Here is a 20,141-nt window from a genome sequence, read left to right as displayed (position 1 = left end):
TTAAACTGCGCATGTTAAAACTCCTGGCCAGAAAATAAAAAATAAATAATTCTTCAAATAATTCAATAAACAAAAATGTTAAAATACTATTTTCCCTGCTGTTAGGATGGCTGATTCTCTGTAGAAAATAGGTGAAAAGTTGTGTGAGAAATTGAAGTGGAATTAATTCATTGTATTAATAGTGGTTCGGGAAGCTGGTAAGAAAATCTTAGGGAATCAGTGTCTGGCCTGTGTATTTGGGCATTTGCCATGGCAGGATAGTATTAGGGGTCACATAACCTCAGTCAAGAGGGTTCAGCCAAGGAATGTAGCCAAAGCAAACTGGAGAGGCTTTGTGTAGAAATTTGGATGAGAAATACTGTGGATGGTTTAATTGAATTTAAGAAACTTTTTTAAATTCTGAAAGACAATGTGAAACAATGCTTTCTTTCTGACTGAAGTATACTAGATTGCTGATTAGAATGTTTTTTACCTCATCCATTTCCTCCAAAGAGGATAATCACCAACTTACCTCTATCATGCTGTAAGGAGAGTAATTTAGAGCAGTGTCTAAAATCAGGATTATTTTTTCCATCGCTTCATTAATTTTTGGATTGAATTAACAATCTGAATACTCTATGGGTTACCTGTCAGTGTGTGTAATCCTTCTCATATTTACAATACCCAGACAGTGATTTGGTTAAGTTCTTGGTGAACTTTATGGTTCATTGACCATTGCAGTGGAGTTAGGGGAGCTTTATAGCTCACTGAACTTAGGACTCTGAAAAATTATGATTTACAGTCACTATATAAATTTTTTGAACACTATTTTCCTAAGTCAGTGCATGATTAGTTGTGTTTCAGTCAACACTGGAAACACATGCGAAGGCAAAGAATATATAGTTTCTTATACAGCTGGATTTTCTTGTAAGTATTTAAGACCAGAAAAATTATAGGAACAACTGAAAAGTTATATGAAAGTCTGGAAATAAATTTTGAAGAGTTCCGATAAACTTTCACCAGCTGCTTTTGTAGTGCAGTCATATGTATAGAAACTGGAGTTCATTTATTAGATACAAGTTTTTTGTTGTAAGACTTCTTAAAATCAGTATGTAACTTACTGAAAATATATGAAGGACTCATAGAAGTCTCAAAAGGCACTTTACCCTACAGCTTAATTAGTTTTAAGCAAACTTTTAGGCCTAAAAGGGGCTTTTAGCCTGTCAGAATTGGGCAGTGAAAGCTGCTAAAGCACAATTGAATGAAAGCTACTGAGTTGTTTGCTTTGGCTGGCAAGGAAAGGCTATATTTCTTGTTTGTTATACCTTTTAATGATTGGGAGAGAGGTTTTGCATGTTTGGTTGTGGTTTTTGGAAGATACTGTTGCTCAGAGGCCAAGTTTCACTAAGCTGTACTGAAAGCTGTTAGGTGCTGGTGGAAAACAGTAAGGACCAAAGAGCAGCTGGAAATGACATGAGTCTACCACATGCAAATAATTTGGCAATCTGTATAAAGAGAATGCAGAAACAATTTCAAAAATGTAGACTGCTCCTGCTGGCAATAAATTCCCATCTACATCTAGAAGCAGCTTGAGGCAAATCAGTGATATGCTTTTTATCAGTTGCTTTATGTTCAAGTGCCAAAAGAAAAAAAAAAAGAAATATGTATTAAGAGACTTCAAGTAATTACTTCTGTGCTTAAGGAGATTTTTTTCATGCTGTCACTTAAATACATATACTATTACATGTATAATAATAATACTTAGACTATTGCAGTCTAAAGAGTTAGTGTGCCAGTGACATTTGTGCTTCTGAGAGGGGTTTTTTATCCATGCTTATTTATGAGTGTAGCATATGCAAGGATTGAAATTTCCTCCTTCCCTATTTTCTTGGTCCAGTCAATGACAAACTGTTCTTGTAACAGTCATGCAATTCTGAATTGAAATTTACTTCCTTTTAAAGAAATCCAGAAGCCATTTGGGTACATTTAGACTATGATAATGTCTACTGACAAAAAGTATGATAATTACAATGTTTAAAAAACCCCACACACCTTAGACCAACCTTTTTTATATCTCCTTAAAATAATGCAGTCTTATTTGTAGAATGATTTTATTTCCTCTAAAGCATGTATCTATGTTGGAATCTTAATTTGTTCAGGTTTTACCTAAACCACATGCATTTTACATGGTGATCCCAGACTGTCCTATTACTAATTAATTATCCTAGAAGGAAAATTCTGCTTTCAGCTTTGACATTGTCTTTAAGCATTCAAGAGCTGATAAATAGATGGCAGTGATGAAAATTTTTCCTCTTCACTATCTGTAGCATGAAATAATCTAGGAGGGTAAACCCTTTACTGTAGCTGAAGCAAATAGTCTGCATGCATTGCTCATGTGAAGTAGAACCGCAGTTAGAAGAGAAAATTCTCATTCTGTTATTATCTTTTATTTTTACATTTGAAAAAATTGGGGAAAATCATCTCTGCTTCTTTTGCTTGGAAAAACAAGGGCAAGTGAATTGTTGAATACACTCTACATTGGCCATTCACATGCTGAAAGGCAGCAGAATTTGGCTCTACCTTCCTTTCTGTCAAGGGCAGTGATCTCACAGATCTGTTAATAATTCTGATTGAGTCATTCTTTAATTCATGGCCCTGAAATGTTTTTAAGTGTTGTGTTCTACATGGTGCTGAAGATCCCTTGTTCAGTGGAGCTAAGCAAATAAGGGTTTTCCATCTTGGGTGCTGTTATTCCCTTTTCCTGCTTTGTCTCCAGTGTATGCAAAGAGGACTCCAGCGGGACTAGGCTGTGTATTTTTGTTACAATGTTGCCTGAGGAAGGAGATGCTGGTCCAGGTCGTTGCCAGCTTGTCCCTGCTCCTGCCAATGTCCTCTTGGGCAGTCCCTGTGTTTGTTCAGGGAGCTGCTGGTGTGGACTCATTACCCAGTTTCTGTGCCACAGCCGCTAAGACGCTTTGCTCATCATGCCTGAAGGAGAGGCTAAGTTCCCTCCTTCCTCTGTACATGCTAGTATTTGTTTTCCTCTTTGAAAAATATTTGCATATAAATCCAGTGTGCATATAGTTTATAAATGAGGTTCTTGAAATTTGGCTACAATGTTCAGACTTGTAAGTTACCTCGCCTCCTTGAAGCATTTTTTTCTTGTTTTTCAATTAAAAAATGAATTGTGGGATAACAAATGAATCTTCCCTGATGGGAGTTGCTGAGGTTGTTTGCATGGATTCTGTCACGTTGGAGAAGATGCAACATGAAGTGAATATGCTCGTGCATACCTCTGAGTTGTTGATGGGGAATTGCTGATGTCATTTCACATCAGCAGACTGACCCATGGGTATAATGTTCATTATTAATTTATAAACTGTATCTATAAATGATATATGCTTTATATTAAAAAGTATTTCTTAATAAAATATGCAACTTTATTAAAATAAGTTTAATCTGTTCATACTTGATTCAAGCGTTTTTATGTTGTGAAAGTTTCAATAAACATTGTTTCAATAAACATTGCTTTAGACCTTTATTACCCTCTAAAACAAATCTTAAAGTAAGCCTAAATTTTTTTTCTTCTTTTTTAGAGGTTTATTTAACCTCTGAAATGAGTTTTGCTAGTGGAAAATGTCAAGAACATGTTTCATGGTTGAGATGTGGCTGGTGTGTTGGCAGGAAGGAAGCACGTGGGCAAGATGCTCTTCAGATAGTTTGAGAGAAGAAGACCTAGTGGTGCTTAGTAACAAATGGCAATACTCATGTTTTCAAATAATCTGCTGATAAACCACTGGTTTGGCTATTGGCATAGTTTATTAAAGAATCATAGCTTTTATCTTTGGAATTACAACTGAGATTTGTAATGCTAGATATGCTTGCAGATACTTGCCAAACACTTTGTTGTTACAAACTTGTAGGAGAAAATGCTGTGGTTTACAGTCTACTTGTGAGCAAAAAAGGTTTGGTGGTGTTTTTTCCATTCTTTATTTTTATGGTGTTGGTTGTTTCTGTTTTCTTTAATTTAATTTGAAGTAGGTAAATTAGTTATGTGACCTGAAACTTTGTTATAGAGACAAAGTATTTTCTAGTATCAGGGTTTGGGTTTGTGTTTCCCCCCCCCACCCCCGCCTTGTTTTGTGTTTCTTAAGCACTTTTACATATTTATGGTGAGAACACTGATTTATGACAGCACTCAAGATATGTTTAGCACTGGAAACATTCATTGTGCTGTGAAGAATGCTCCAGAATAAAATTTAAAGGGTCACAAAGTGGAGTGTCTGCTCTAGGTTACGCTTTTATCACTGATAATTAGTGAAGGAAGAAAGCTTGCATTTGATACTTGTAAAGGTGGTCACAAGCCACCAGTATGACAAATTGTAACCATCTGATTTTGTCTTGAGGCTTTATCAGAAGATGTGCTCAATGCAGGTTAGAAATTCTTCATGATTTTATGCATGACAGTGATGTAACATAAAGCTTCTATGGTGGTTTCTGTCCCATTCATGTTCAAGGAAGATGGCTTGAGACTGGAACAGGTGCAGAAAGACTTGAATGTGGTAAGAGGAAACTAGAAGAAAGTAGCTTGCTCATTAGTCTTTTAGGGGAATGACTGGGAGAAAATAATGTTCTCATGAATATCACTGGGAAAATGTAGGGGGAGGAATTGTTAAGAGGACAGTCTTTGTCCTTAGTGTTACATATCCATGTGGGTGGTTGTGTAGCAACTGAGCTGTAGAATCAAGAAAAAAGCATGTCAGGCATTGGAAAAAGCTGGAGGAGAATTTTTTATTCACAAATGCTTCCAGCAAAAGACTTCAGATGATATAGCAGACCTTGACAGAATATATCTTAAGCTTCCTGGCATTTAAAATCTTGAGATGCTTGATTTGAAAGCACAAATTAACTGTTTGACAAAGTTTTAGAACCTTTTAACCTTTTCCACTTGTTACAAGACCATGGTATAAAATAGATATTTCTGTCCTCAGTCAAGAGTTAAAATTAGGTTTCTGTGAAATCAAATCCTGTTGTGTACAGAAAACAGATCAACTGACAGTTTATAGCACAACAGTTGTCTCCTATCTTGCACAGAGTATATAACTCTGGGATAATAGTCTCAAATAACACCTTCAGTCTGTCTGCAGGTGTGCTGGCAGACAGCTCAGCACAAGCCACATTAGAAGCTTTTTGTGTTAGAGTTGATTTTCTGCTATCTGCTAATCTGGAATAAACAAACTTCAGAGATGAGACTTTCATTAAGCAAGCATAGGAAACACATGGGGGTATGTGATGTTGTCATCTCTGCAGAGAAAAACCTGCTGGTTGAAGTGATTCATAGTTTCTGCATAATCAGAGCTTTTTTTTTTTTCCTGAAGGAAAATGCATTTATAATTGTACATTTGCTGGTGAATCTCTTTAGAAGTTCTTCCCAAAAGAATGAATTTCCTATCTAAATGGAAGAGGGGATGTGATCTGAGGAGAGCATGTGTCAGTCACAAGGATTACACAGTTTTGGAAAAGTCCAAAAAATTTTAGAGCCTCTAGTGAGCTCTTGGCTTTTTTGCCTTTTTTTTTTTTCATTTTTTTTTTTTTTCCTGGGTTAAAAGAGGCTGAATTGGGAGTGAGTTGGATAAAAATGTGAGACTGTTGGTTTTTGAATGCAGAAAAGAAATAGTAGTGTGAGAATGCCAGGCATTTTTTTAATTAAAACCACAGTTTTCTCAATATATGTAACCTTTTCTTCCTAGGTATGACTGAACTACTTGATGAGTCATGAGCATTGATTTGGTATGACTCCAAGTCCTGACAGGATGACTTTTAGTGTTGTATGAAAAGTCACAAAGTTGTCTAAATCACCAGTGGGCCTCTTTACCTGTATATTAATGAACTTGTTGGGGGTACCTTTGAAATATCAGTTATTGAGCCAGAATGTTTAAAGGGTACAGTTAAAAGTATGTTATTAAATCAGTGAGTTTTGCAGTGCATTAATGAATTAAAAATGGAATTAACTCAAAATTGCACTTCTGGAACGATGTCAGTCTGATATGATTAATAATATCAGTAGAAGTTTAGCCATTGAGTAATAGATGTGGTAGTATAAGGTTAGCAGGTTCAGCATTCTGAACAACCAGGTTCAGCACGTCCTCTGGAGGCAAACTTAAAAGTTAGCAGTTCATCTCATAGTAAAGATTTTAAAATGCATATGCTGGTAAACAAATCAAGCCAAAAAGTTCTTAACCTTCCACCTAAAAAAATCTTTTACATTTTCTGGTGTTATAGTTTAAGGTGTATTCCCCAAATCTTTAGCCTTCTAGGCCTGAAGCTTTTAGCCTTATCTATTTTTCACAAAACCTGACCTGGATTGGCAGGAGCATACATATGAAAATGTATGCTTGTACAATGAAGATGTTTGTCTTCTGACAAGGGCAATTTAACTCCAACTGCTTCATTAAAGCATTATTATATTTGTCAACAGGGAGAAAGTGGATTGAGTAGAAGGTTGAGGTTTTGGGTTGTTATTTTTTAAAATACAACAACAGTGTTATGTTAAAAACAGTTACTGGACCTCTTAAATCTAAGATCTATTAAATCTTGCATAGACTTTGCCATGTACCAATCAGGCCATGATAACTGAAGGGAAATGATGCTTCCATCAGCTCTTCACAGGACTCCTCATTATCCACCTGCAGGGGTCTCATTTGGGCATAAATAAACGAGCTGATGTGGCCTCTTCAGAGTCTGTAGTTCATTACATTTTGTTTTAATTATTGATAGGGATGGCATTGTGAATTAACACTTTCCGGTCCCTTCCCTGCTTTCAATGCAACCTGTTCTGTGTCTGTGATAAGCCACTGTTACCACAGTGAGAGCACACAAGCCATTAACCAAGATAAATTTGTGAGGTAAGATATGAATAAAAGCAAAAGCACAGCAGAATTCCTTCAGAAAGAGTACTCAGCCCAAAATCATTCTTATAGAAAAATATAATGATAATACTTAAGCCTGTAAGGTGGAACTTTGACCTCGTGAAGGGTGGTTTGAAAGGAAAATGAATAAGGAAGTAGAAATTAATCTGCACCAGAAGCAGAAATTTAGTCCAGGCTTAGTAGACTATGCTGTGTTAAATTATTTTACGCCTTTCAAAAGACTGACTGTGAAGTATACCCCCAAAAAAAACACGAAATGGAAGAAATTAGACCAGAAGGAGACTTTCTTTTGTCTCTTCAGAATACACATTGAGATGCAGTTGTTAAACAGCAATAGCACTGATACTTACCTGTGATTTCAGGCTGCCCACGAATGCCATTGGTGCGTGTTGGCTTGTTCCCACTTGTATGCCCCAGCAAGAATTATGGCAAACATTGGGTGGTTTCTACCTGCCTAGTCACAGGCACTGGGTTGTTTATAAGTAGAAATTGTATGTCTGAATTTTACTTCCCCCTCCCAAGTCTTTTTGGAGTCTGTGTATCTGATGTGTCTCATCTTGTAAAGATGTTAGATTAAAATCTTGTTGTAAACTATGACTTGTTAAAACAAGTTAAAAAAAGAAGTTGCACATGTTACCCATGCAACCCCTGCCTGACCAACAAGCAGCATACTGGATATCTATTTTGGCTTTGTTTTCCCCAAAGAAGGCAAGGTTCTTTGATTATGAAGGAAAGAAAAATTAGAAGGTTGAGAAACATTGTCTTAAACTTAAGGAAGAGCCATGGGAACAGTTACATAGGATAGAGATCTTAGTACAAAAATTACAGGTCTGTAGTTCCGGTGATTCCAGCTACGTGGTTTTTAGTTTGTTTGGGGTTTTTTAAAGGATGGATAAAATATGTACTGTGCTCATTTTGCTTTCAGTTCAAGGAAGTATGTTTATTATTTTTTCCTTTTGTTTTTCCCCTCTGTCTAGGAATAGACATCTGATTTTTGATTATTTATTACAACATAATTTGTTTATTCCAGGATTTTTCTTTCTTGATACCTTTTTGATAATGTTTTCGTGGATTTCTGTTCTGTTTAAAAGTCTGGAATACTTCTTAGCCTTTCTTTCAGATGTTGTACCTCCTGTGTAACAGGCACATAATTACTTTATTGTTTAAGGTTGTGCTCAATAGTGTAAGTCAGCTTTCATGGCATAAAACAGATTTGTGTTGATAAACTGTTGCAATTATGTTGTGCTGACTTCAAGAACTGTTGGGGAAGAAGGACATGAATAATGTAGATAAGGGAGATGAACCCTGAGATCTGTGGGAGATGGGCAGACAGAAAGGGAAGTGACTAGATGAGTAATACTCTGCTTTCCTGTGCCACTGTAAATTAGCATCAGGTAGCTTTCTCATGTCTTTGCCCCCATGCCTTTGATGTACTTAAAGATCAAATAACTTTTGCTCATTTCCATGATTGTAGCAAATTTTCTTACAGAACAGTGAGAGTATTCGTGTGTAAAATGAATTTAAAATAAGCAAATGTAGCATTTAAGTCTGTCAGGTGTGAAAAATAATTTTCCTCAAAGTGTGGGCAAGTGGGCTACTTCACAGGAATTGGTTTATGTGCTACTTCTACCAGATGGTAAATGTGAGGTAACTCCTCTTTCAGCAGGTCACTGAGGTAGATAATGCATAGCATAAGCAATGTCCTCTCTTCACAGCTTGAGAGGAAAAAATAAATAATAGCTATTAAAAGAGTGAATGGCATGAAAAACAAATCTGGACATGGCATTTGTTCGTTCTTACTAGTGATGGCTGTGGGCTGGGAAAGATTCTAGACCATTAGATTGCATCCTGCTGTTTTTGAGAACATCATGTGGAATTCCCCAATGGAGGTGGAAGGTGTTGACTTCCAAAGCAGACAGCTTTAAGAAAGATGATCTCTGTGGCTAAAACAAGAGATTTGTACTACAAGGTATTGGCAGAGTATGTCTCTGCAGGGATCCACTGCCTTCTTTGGGCAGAATGTAATTCCTGGTTTTATTTCACATCTTTTTCAGTTTTTCAGTAGGTGGAAGTTGCTTGAATGGAATAAGCTTGTGTGCCTGCACATGTATATACATGCAAATGAAATTTACACGTTTTTCAACTTTACTTTTGTATTTGATGAAAGTAGTGGTCATTGTTGCTCTTTCAGAAAAGAATTACATAATTTCTTAGTTCTGTTAGACATCTCTAATATACCTGGAATTCCCCTTATAACTTGCAGTTTTACCTGATCTCTTATCATTCCATGCTAATAATTTCAGTGTATCTGTGGTGGCTGAAGCTAATCTTGAGGACTTTCCAGTATCAAGATATACTTTTTGTTTCCACAGAGAAGGTAGGGAAAGCCCTGCCCTCATTTGTGGGAGTTCACTGTGAAATTTTCTTTCATGTGCCAATAGGAGCAGTTCAAGCAGATGAGGGGAATGTAGTCCCATACAGTAGAGGGGGGATTCAGCTGGACAGAGTATGATGTTTACACTTCAGTTCCCCAGTGCTATGAGTCAACCTGCTATAAAGGCTAAAAATGGGAGCTAGATGGCAGTTGTAAAAGTTTTTAGAGTTGAATGAGGATTTATTTTTACTGCTACTGTCTGAAAAAACACCTGAAATATTTGTACTGCTGAGGCTGATGCATACAATACTGGCATGATACAATCCATTGATCCTTCCTAGGGCTGGTTGTTTATTGAGTGAAAATTAATGACTTGTATCCTCCCTCTTGTGCAGAAGGCGTGGGAGAAGGAGGAATTCTTCATGAGCCGTGAAGTGGGTTTCATACCAAATGTTTGTTGTGTTGGTGGAACATGTTTGTTGCCAGATCCTTTTTTCCCATCTCATAATACAAGTGTTTGGGTGCCTATGTGAGGTTCACGTGGCAAGAGGACCCAGACAGGAGCAGTTCTTGAAGGACGCCGGTCTGTGGGAAGGACCTGTATTGGAGAAGTTAATGAAGGACTGTAACCCATGGGATGAACCTGTTCTGGAGTAGGGGAAGAGTAAGAGGAGGAAGGAGTGACAGAAATGAAGTGGACTGACTACAACTCCCATTCGCTGTTCCCTGCACCACTGAGAGACATGGAGGCTGGGAGAGAAATAGCAGAATTATCAGAGAGGTTTAGTCTGGAAAAGGAGTATAAAGTGATTTTAGTTGCTATTGTTTCTCATTACCCTACTCTCTTATTAATTGGCAGTAAATCAAATTCCCCAAGCTGAATCTGTTTTTTGCCCATGATAGTGATTGGTGAGGATCTCTCCTGTCTTTATCTTGATCCCTGAGCTTTTGCTTTGTGTTTTCTCCCTCTGTCCTGTTGAGGATGGGAGTGATAGAGCCACTGGGTGGGCAGCTGTTGGCCAGCTAGGGTCAGTCCACCACGGTCCACATCTCTTTGTACCCACATGGAGGTCTGCAGGAATAATCCTGTTGTTTTACTCTGTCTTTTTAGGGAGTCTTATACACTTTCACACCAGATTCATCTCCCAACAGTATTTTTTCTGATAATCTTAACCCCAAACTGCTGTTGTCCTAAAGAGGAAGAAATAGAAGATGAAGGAAACATTTAAATGTTGTATGTTGTCACATAAAAGCAGGTGCAATAATTAAGCAGGCTACTATAGTAACTTTCATTTTTTTTATTCCTTCAGACTTGTGATACTCTTTTTGAACATGTTTCTTGCAGAGAACTTTAGTCTCATGTCCTTTGAACTGGAGTGTGCCATGGAGATATTAATATCTCCATGGCACATACCAGTGCTAGCCTATTGCTTCCTCCTTCACCTTTTATTTCATACAGAGGAGACAACCCTGAAGTGATGTTTGCACAAAATTTGGGGATCACTGGGAGAGCCAGTTTAAGCTGCTGGATTGCTCCAGGCTAGTTAGGGCACTACCTGAGGAAAAACGTAGGGTGCACATTTCTTACATCTGGCCATGCTTTTCTGCAGATTACTGTGGAAAAGTAAGCTGTGTATTGTGGAGTGATGGATGGAATAGAGTAAATAAGGATTGCTGGGGTGGAATGCAAGGAGGATGTTTGTCAAATGTATCATCATTTTGGCCATACTTTGCTAGTGTTGTACAACAGAGGGTTCAAGGATGCCTTCTATTCTTGCATCATCTGAGTGAAAGTTGGGGAGAAGTACTTCAATGTGACTATTTCAGAATAGACTTTCTTTTGAAGGGCTTCCTATAGTAATGGTTGCAACTGAGCAGCCGCATTTGTAATCTTCAAAACTGTAGTGTGCGACAGGTTTACAGGAGTGCCCATGAGTGTTTTAAAAGTGAACCTTCCTGTTTCTGCCCCCTGCATCCGCTGGGGATGGGCTTTGAAAGAAGCAGGAGAAACACCCGTGCAGGGTGCTGGCCAAGTCGTGAGATCGAGGCCCCCTCTAGCGGTGACATCTCTGCCTGGCTCTGCGATTTCCTGCTCTCAGCCTGTTTTTATTCCGTCCGGGGTTTTTTCCCCCTTTCTCTAAATCCCATATTTAGTTCCTCTCTGTATTTGCCTTTTAACTTGTCCACGTATTCTACACAGTGGTAAAGAAGAATATTTTGATATGTTAAATCTAGTGATTAAAAGTGGATACAGAAGTAGATGTATGATCACTTTTAAATGTCCTACATTTCTAGTGTAATCTTAATTTAACTGTGGCTTAGGTGGAAATTTTTAATGTTGGTTCTTAAATTAACGAATGGGAGCCAGATGGAAACAAGCAACATGCTGACAGTGCTCAAAAGTAGTGCTAACCAAGTGTATGAGATGGCAGAGTTTCTTCATAATCTCTCCAATGTAATCTGTATGTTTTTGTCTTCCTGCCTGAGACAGATGCACTTTCTACATATTTTGAGTCGGCGTCTGTACATCTGGATTCAGGGTTGATCAATATTCAGATGCTATTGTTGCATACTATGGGATCAGTAATGATGACTTTGCTAGGAATCAACTTTAGAGCTACCCCTTTTTCTATCTGATACAAGTTGTACTTTTAGAAAGAAAAACTTTGAGCCTATGCATTACTATGTCATGTTTTTTTCTAATAGGGAGCAGAATTGTTTTTACTTTACTGGATGTTCTTTGTCTTCTGTTATTTGTTACTCTGTTTGCTAAGTAATTGAGATAGAAATGTCTCTTAGTGAAGAAATGCCATTCATTTTTTTGGTGTAACTGTCATGAGTAAAGCAGAATGCATTTGATGCCAGAGGCAATGGAGGTCTTTGCTGCTTCTTTTCCACTTGTGTAGCATCCTTGTCCTAGAAGCTGCTGACTGCAATAAAAGCTGGCTGTACACCCAAGATATTATTCATAAATTCTGGTGGAGGGAGAGGATGAGTGGGTATCCTGCCATGAGTATGGAGATCATGACAACTTGTAGGGCATGTCTTAAATGTGTGTAGCACTTCATAGTTCCATGAGTGTTCTTATGACTAATGGATAGCTTTTGCCTCTAGAGTGGTGGATTTTCCTTCCATTTGGGGGGAAGGCTAGCACAAAGTAATTGCTTCATTAGAGACCATTGGCATTTGATTGATTCTCATAGGTACAATTACATTGATGGTAGATGACTTGCCTTCCTTGCCAAAGTGGGGACAGCATTGCCAAAGATCTGAAGTGCACTTTAAGTAGGTATTCTAAAAGGTGTCTGAGATACAGTGCCATCATTTGTGGCTTCAGTTCCCAATGAAGATGTACCTTGCTAATGAGGAAATACAGGCTTCCTCAAAGCCTGATAAAAATATGGGGAGCTTACAGTATAAAAGGAAGAGCTCCATGTAGCTGTGCCTTTATAGACTTCTTTATGTATTTTTTAATGTTCTTATTTGCATTATGAAACTAGAATTGAACTGACTGATTTTTTTAGGCTTTTTCAGTGAAGTGTTTGAATTCCTTGTCAAATTTCAGACATCTCATTTGAATACCTTGAATGGTATCTTAGTGCAAATGCAAATAGCTTCTTCAAAATGATTCCTGTCTTTTATTCAGTCAATGCTGAATCCTGCAGAAAAAAAGGAACTTAGTGGCCTGGAATTAAGGTTGTTTGGGTGACATTTTCCCCTTGCAATTTCTTGATTTCAGGACTTCATAGCAAATACAGATATTTCTTATATATAGATAGATAGATTTAATTATTTTTATTGTTCTGTGTTGGATAGTTTTTCTATTGCAGGTTTGTGTTCTAGAAACATAAACTTAGACTGAATTTGGCTACCATCTGAAATGTGTAAATCGCTTCCTTTTAATAAGCTGCTTTCTTTAAAGTTCTTTGTCAAGATTTATGATGTAGTAGTGCATGTGCATATTTGTTTAAGGAATTAATTTTACTATTTAAAGTCTTCAGTTGTTTAGCTCTCCCATAAATAGTGTGCAGCTTTAATTAAATAATGCACTAATAACTGATATTTAAACATCTATTAATCACTACAAAGTAGTGAAATTGGAGCACTTCAGGAGTTTTAGTGAAAGAAATGTTACTATTTGACTTCTAATTTTTTGGAGGTATTTTGACAAAACCGTTTTGGTCTCAGGACTGCAGTTTTTTATAGCTTGCATACATAGTACATATATGTATAGTGGCACTTGTTTGTCTGGCTGTAAATTGTGAAGTCAGGAAGGTCGTATGCAATGGCAGCCCTTCATTGTGGTGGAGGTTGTCTGAGCTGTAGGAATGAAAAGGTTTTGCTGCAGGGATGGGGGCCAGTAATTACTGCTGTAATGGCAGTGTGGTTCCTGGCCATGCAGTGTGCCAGTTACCAAACAAGGCTTGGAGTCTCCTGTTAAATGCTTATTTACCAGTGTGAACTTTTTTGCTTTTAATTGTTCTCTCCCAGCTAAGGAAGTGCTTATTTTGTGTAGTTCCTGTCTGGCTTCCAACATAGTAACACTTCTCATACAAAAGCTATGTCATTGTGCCAGAATTCTGCTGACTCTTTTAAAGATCAAGATTCTATCTAATATTTTTCTAAACTGGATTGCTTATTTTTTTGTGTTCTGTTACTTTATTTTGGAGTTTTAACAAACTTGTTCTTGGCAGGAAAAGATGAAGTGAAGCCAGATGTAGTTTGAAAATGTCTTGGTGTCACAAATAATGAATGAATGGTGTATTTCATTTAACACAGGAAACTCACTCCATTGCATGGACTCCCCTGCCCCATTGTTTCGTGTTTGTGTCACCTATTTCATAATGGAAGTTACAGGAAGTAGTGACCTCAGGTGAAACCTACCTGTACTGTATTGGCAAACATGAAATGTTCTTCTGCTATCATAGATTGATTTATTTGTTAGATCTCCCTTATGTTGCATAGTCAAAGCAAATTGTTTAAAATTCTTTTAAACACTAGCAAATTCCACTTCTCTGTTCATTTCCATTTCTGTAGCAAAAGCCAGTCTGTACAGTAACTTATTATTAGTAATTACCATCAAGTGTTATTCTACAAATTAGTCATGTAAGGGGTCTGTGCAGCTTAGCAATTTGGGAAGGGTAGAGTTAAAGAATTGCAGGAAGAAACGAAAGGTTTGCCAACTAGTTGTTTCTGTACTTTAAAAGTATTGTCACAAGTGGTTTAAAAATGTAGTTTCTGCATTCTTTTCCCTAAATAACCCAAGAATGCCTTAGCAAAAAAAATTCAGAAAGTTTATGAATGGTGACAAAACCAAGGTATAGGCATACTGTTTTTTTCAGTATGCTCAAATGATTCTGCAGTTTCCTAAAGTCTGAACCCTTGTATTTTATGCTAGAACTTTATTTCAGGTTAACTCTGAGTTTTATACAGACTTACTGTAAGATGCAGAAATTTGAGGCAAAAGTGCCTTCATATAAAGTAGTATCATAATAATTATGTGAACTTCAGAGGTTTCTCTACATGTTTGTGTGGGCTTATAAAGTACAGTATAAAACTGTTATGCAGGCTGTTTTCCTTTTAGGTTCTTACAACATGTGCTTTCCTGTGTGGAATTTTCAGAAAGCTGCTAAGCTTTCTTCACAGCTGCATCATGTTCACAGGCTTGCATTCATTCTCGGATTGTACAAAAGCGATCTGTTTTCTTCTTTAACTTTCATATGATTGGGGAGGTCTATTTTTTGGCAAAAGTGATACCACTAGTTAAAAGTATGATGGGCATTCTGTATGTCAGATTCCATTGCAACACTGTGTAGAATGGAAGATATTCAGGTTTCCTGTTAATTATACCTTCTATCAGTAAATTATAGTGACAAACTTCTGCTTTTTCTATTAAGTTATATTACAACAATGTGTAAATAAAATGTACAGTTTTTATTACCCTGCCCTATACTGTGAATAGGTTAGTTTTTTTTTTTAAATATTTTTATTGTCATCATTATCATTATTTAGGAAGCAGCAGTTGATAGAAGTGTTGAAATTATCTTACTCTGATGACTACACAGCAAGAAATAATTGACTTCCTTTGTTGTGCATGTAGTGTCTCCTATAACCCATGGTCCTGTGGATGACAGGAAGGGATTTGTCTCTGATGATCTGTATGGTTTTTTGTTTTTCTTTCATCAGTTTAACAAAATTAAAACCTTGAGAACAAAAGATAGCAATAAATAATGGGAGAAAAGGCATTGAACTGTGTTAGTAATGTCTGTTTTAGGAGTGGGGTCAATCTGGTTGCTATTTTGCTTTTTTGAGATACTAGAATTTTTGAAGAGTGAGTCAAATATTGTGGCAACAGTCTTTTGTTTGATGTGTAGATAAATGAGAGCAGGCATGAAGAGGGAGTTAAGGTGGCAGGCTGCAGTTTTAGGAGCTCAGGAAGAAGTAACATTTTAGTGTTGACAGGTTTTGAGCTGTGTATCACTGGAGCAGGATCAGGTGAAGGATGGGTTGTCACTCTTATCTAGTGCCAGGTTGTTTTCACCCTAGACAGAAGAGTTCACTTGTCTAGATTTTGCTGCTCCTTCCACTTTAAAGGAGAAAGTGAGCAGGATTTTCCTGGCAATGTCACCCCAGAAAAGCATGATTTTAAAAAAGTGAGGTTTTCTTTGCACTTGAATTGTAAAATATGAATAGCCCCTGCATTATTTGAAAAGTTACAGCATGGCAGTCTTCTGTTAATATCTGATAATGAACATAGCTAGAAAGGCAGCAGAATTCTTTTGGGATGCTGTGCTAATAAACAGGTGCTCTCAGGATAAATGGAAAACAGTAGAGAATTAAAGCACTAAACCAGAGGAACAATGAAGAGCTTTCTCCTGCTTTGAAACAATAATAAGAGTCACTCAACAGGAAATGCTTTAGTTTGATGTCAGAAATGAAGGGAAGCAGAAGGTGAGGTAATGCTGTGTGTAACCACCATCAAAGCCTGGTGGGAGAAAGCAGAGCAGTTAGAGTTGCAGTTGTAGAGTAACTTAGAAGTGAATAATTTTGGTTGCAGTGCTCAATTCGATTGTGCTGCCATCAGGGTCAGCAGAGCTCTCAGTTACTGTGCCTGCAGGCATCACAATGGCCTTGGTAGGGGATGGAGTAATGAAACCAACTTCTTGTTGGAGCAATGAGGTGAAGCCACGTGGAGGCTGACAAGACTAGAATGTGCTGAATTTCAGGCTCACATTGCAGGAACAGGAACAAAACTAATAAGTCCTGGCCGGTGATAGGTTTGAATTCAAGCTGTGCTGCAGTACAGCCAGCTTCAAAGGAAGTTAAAAAATTCTTCTGACTTCTATCTGTTTGTTCACAAAAAGCAAAAATATGATTTATGGCCGTAAGGGCAGGGCCATGGAAATAATCCATACTTTGGCTGCTGTTTTCTTTTTATTTTAAGTAAGCTTTGAAGGATCAGGCACTAGGCTTAAAATAGCAGCAGTTAAGTGAGGAGATCATTAAGTTCTATTTTTTCCTTACCATCAGACATTTTGCTTTTTGCATAGGTGCATTCCTGTTCCTTCCATTTCACAGGTGACCATTCTTCAGGGCAGGTTATCAGGCTGGTGACATGGCTAGGTAGCATTTGTCTAGTTTCTAAGGGTAAGATTTATTCTGCCACACTACTTAAACAATGGTTTGAACCCAGTTGGTTCAGTTGAATGCTGGTATGCATTATTGTTGTATGACTTGAGCTAACATCAGTACTATGATACCTCATTCTTCATACAGTGGTAGTTAAGTAACAAAGCTCAGTAATATTTTTCCCTCCTTATTTTCCTTTGTGTCTGTGTGCTTAGAATGGCAAATGAAGAATGAATAACTAATCAAAAGTCAAAAGCTTTTGTTATGTGGGTACAAGCAGGGTCTTGGGGGTTTGGAATCCATCACTTATATAAAATCCATTCTTGAGAACCACCACTGTTTCTTTGGGTAGCATTCATTTATAAATGGTTTAGACTCAGGAAATACAGGCCAATTTGAAGAATTACCTGATTTATTTATTAATCTATTTAAATAAATTAAACATGTAATCCTGGTTGCTTGTTTTTCTCAATGCTGTCGTTATTTGCAGATGTCTGACTGTGTATTGGCTAGATCTTTGGGTATATTGTATGAGCTTTCGAATCTGTTTGCAACTATTTCCTCAGCATATTGAGTCTTGAAAATAATTACTTTTTATTAGACCAAATAAATCCTAATTGAATGTTTGCTCTTTTATATGCAGCCTGTTCCATTCCAAAATTGTAGAAGTTTGCACTAGCTTTACTTTGCATAATAAAGACACTGATCTAATTTGCTGTCTCCCTGTAAATTATATTTATTCACTTACTTTAATAAAGTGCAGCTTTTCAAACTATAGCTTTCTAATGGTTCAAAATATATACCTTCTCTTTTTCCTTTTTTCAGATTTATCCAAGAATAGGTTAACTGAAGTTCCTACGGAGTTGTGCCATTTTGTGTCACTGGAAACACTAAATCTATACCACAATTGTATCAAAGTTATACCAGATGCCATAGTAAACTTACAAATGCTAACTTACTTAAATTTGAGGTAAGTTTATCTTTGCTACATTTTTTTGTTTATTTGCAAATATGTAAAGCTTTTTTTGTCTGCACTTTATAATGTTCTGGGACAACTGACTGCATTTTTTCATGTTACTGAAAAGGGTAACACAAAAGCTCATTGGCTGCAAAGACAGCTCTGTGTGAAGGCATCGTAAATACCAAAATGTAAAAATAATTGTTAAAAGAAAACCAAGAAAGTTAATCCAGTTCTGTCCCTTAATCTTCCAACAAATCCAGAATGCTAATCACATCCACACAGTTGTTTTCTTTTAATTCACTTCTGATGACAAATTTTGTAAAGCTTGACATACTTTTTGCAGCTCAAAAGATGGAGGGACAGAAGATTTATATTTTTCACCATGGGGAATAGAATGGAGGAGTGAGATACTGTATCTATCACTAGCATAGTCACATTAGGAAAGAAATATAGCTTCTGCCTTTTTGAGGAGAAAGTGGCAAAGAGCTGGACATCTTTGCCTCCTTTACAGGAAAATTCTATGTGAATACTAATCACTACAGAGAATTGGTGCTAGTTAAAGTGCATTCTTGATGGAGGGCAAGTGAGCCCTTTTTCAGTTGGGGCAAGGTGTGGAATTTTCTTTGTAGTTTAATGTGTAAAAACTGTAATAGTGAAGCTCTATCAGTCTGTTCTTTGTGAGAATGAGGTCTGAGTAGAAGGTGAAGTGGCTCTCAGTCTTTTAAATTCAGGGAATGAAGTCCTGTTCATCAGTTTTATCAACAATGAAGATCTTTCTCATGTCTTTTTTTCTCAAGTCTATATTATTACTATATTGCAGTTTTGGCCACTGTGGAACAGTATTTTGTCTTAAAAATTTAAGTAGAACAGTGTGTCCTGAGTATCTGCACACGTACAAGAAATAGGACTTGAGATTTTGAATTAGTGTTTGCTAGATATACATGAAGAACTAGAAGCTGGATTAAGTCATTAAATATAGATAAAAGATCTTAGTAAATTTAGGAATTAGAATTAATTTGGTTAAAACTCAATGTCATGAAACACTGAATTAGAACTCTGTGTAGTGATAGAATTTGTCTGAATCATCACAAAACTATAATAGATTTCATGTCACATATGACAGTAAATTGGACAAAATAAAAGCGATTTTTCATTTGATTAACTAAGGTGATTTCTCTCAGTTTAAAATCCCCCCTTTACTTGGATGTGCCCTTCCCCATGTTAGTTGAATGCATTGAAGAGTCTGAAGAAGGAAATATATCCTTGAGTTTCTAACCACGTTGCTTCTTGGCAAGAAATAAATGATGGATTTAAAATGTGTATTTTTCTGCCTGTTACCAGCAGAGCCCATATGTTGAATAGCATTAGAAAGTGATGCCAAGAGATCTATATATAGTTTTTGGGCCTTGGTGGATACTGTTCATGTTTTATTTAAAGAAATTCCTTTGAAACTAATGATGATTTATTACTCACTTCCCTGGTTATGTTCTGTTCCTTCTCTTACTGGGTTGCTTCTGAGTTCTGTGGAGCTTAAAAATTGGTTTTACTTTTTTTTTATCTGTGTCTGATCTGCAGCATAGGGGTTACTGTTTTAGACTCTAAGCTTCCTCCGTTTGAGTTCTTTAGAACTTGAAACAATACTTCCAGGTAATTTTTCAAAAAAGTTGTGTCTTGGTCTTCTGTAAGGACATTAGAATTAAGAAACCTGGCTCCACAATAAGTGCTCATATTTTTTTCAGCTTCTGCTGGTTAACAGTCAGACTTCTCATTTTTATTTTCTTTGGGTTTGTTACTTGATATCAGTCTGTATCCTGGCACGCAGAACAGAGATAAGATGGTAGATTGCTTTGTGCAACATTTTGAGACCATTTTGTAGAGCATGAATATGCATCTCTATATGCAGCTTTGTAGTATGTTGCTGGCCTAGCTCTTGAAGAAATGCTTTGCAGCTTGTGGAATTTTGATTTTTGCTTGTCTTTGTTTCATGTCAATATTGCAACTCTTACTGATATTCCACATGACAATTTTTACCATGTGTTCCAGAATGTAGTAGTATGTCTTTGCTTTCTGAAGCCTTAAGATGTAGGCAGGAGCTAAAAAAATGGTTTATACTGGGGTACCACTTCAAGTTACTGTTCATTGTTTTACTACATGTTAATAATCATAAGAAAGAAAATGTTGTATTTTAAGGAAATTTTTAAATATTCCAGAAGAGAGTAACTATGTTATTCTGATAAGCATAAAGTTTCTTCTGGGAACTGAGCCACGA

At 36.9% G+C, this 20,141-nt stretch overlaps 1 protein-coding gene across 3 annotated transcripts in view; it reads left to right on the top strand.

Annotated features, from left to right (window-relative positions):
- Positions 1-20,141, top strand: part of LRCH1 (leucine rich repeats and calponin homology domain containing 1) — a 115,264-nt gene that overhangs the window by 35,315 nt on the left and 59,808 nt on the right. For all 3 annotated transcript variants that reach the window (XR_009420508.1, XM_059493529.1, XM_059493528.1), the window contains exon 2: positions 17,737-17,881. Coding sequence is in view for 2 of the 3 variants with exons in the window: in XM_059493529.1 (XP_059349512.1) it covers positions 17,737-17,881 (145 nt within the window). In the remaining variant the exon portion in view is untranslated. The remainder of the gene's footprint in view (positions 1-17,736; positions 17,882-20,141) is intronic.

This window comes from Ammospiza nelsoni, chromosome 2 (assembly GCF_027579445.1).
Source record: "Ammospiza nelsoni isolate bAmmNel1 chromosome 2, bAmmNel1.pri, whole genome shotgun sequence".
NCBI classification, from domain to species: Eukaryota; Metazoa; Chordata; class Aves; order Passeriformes; family Passerellidae; genus Ammospiza; species Ammospiza nelsoni.
Note: the sequence above shows the minus strand (reverse complement) of the source record. Positions and strands in the feature narration are given on the sequence as shown.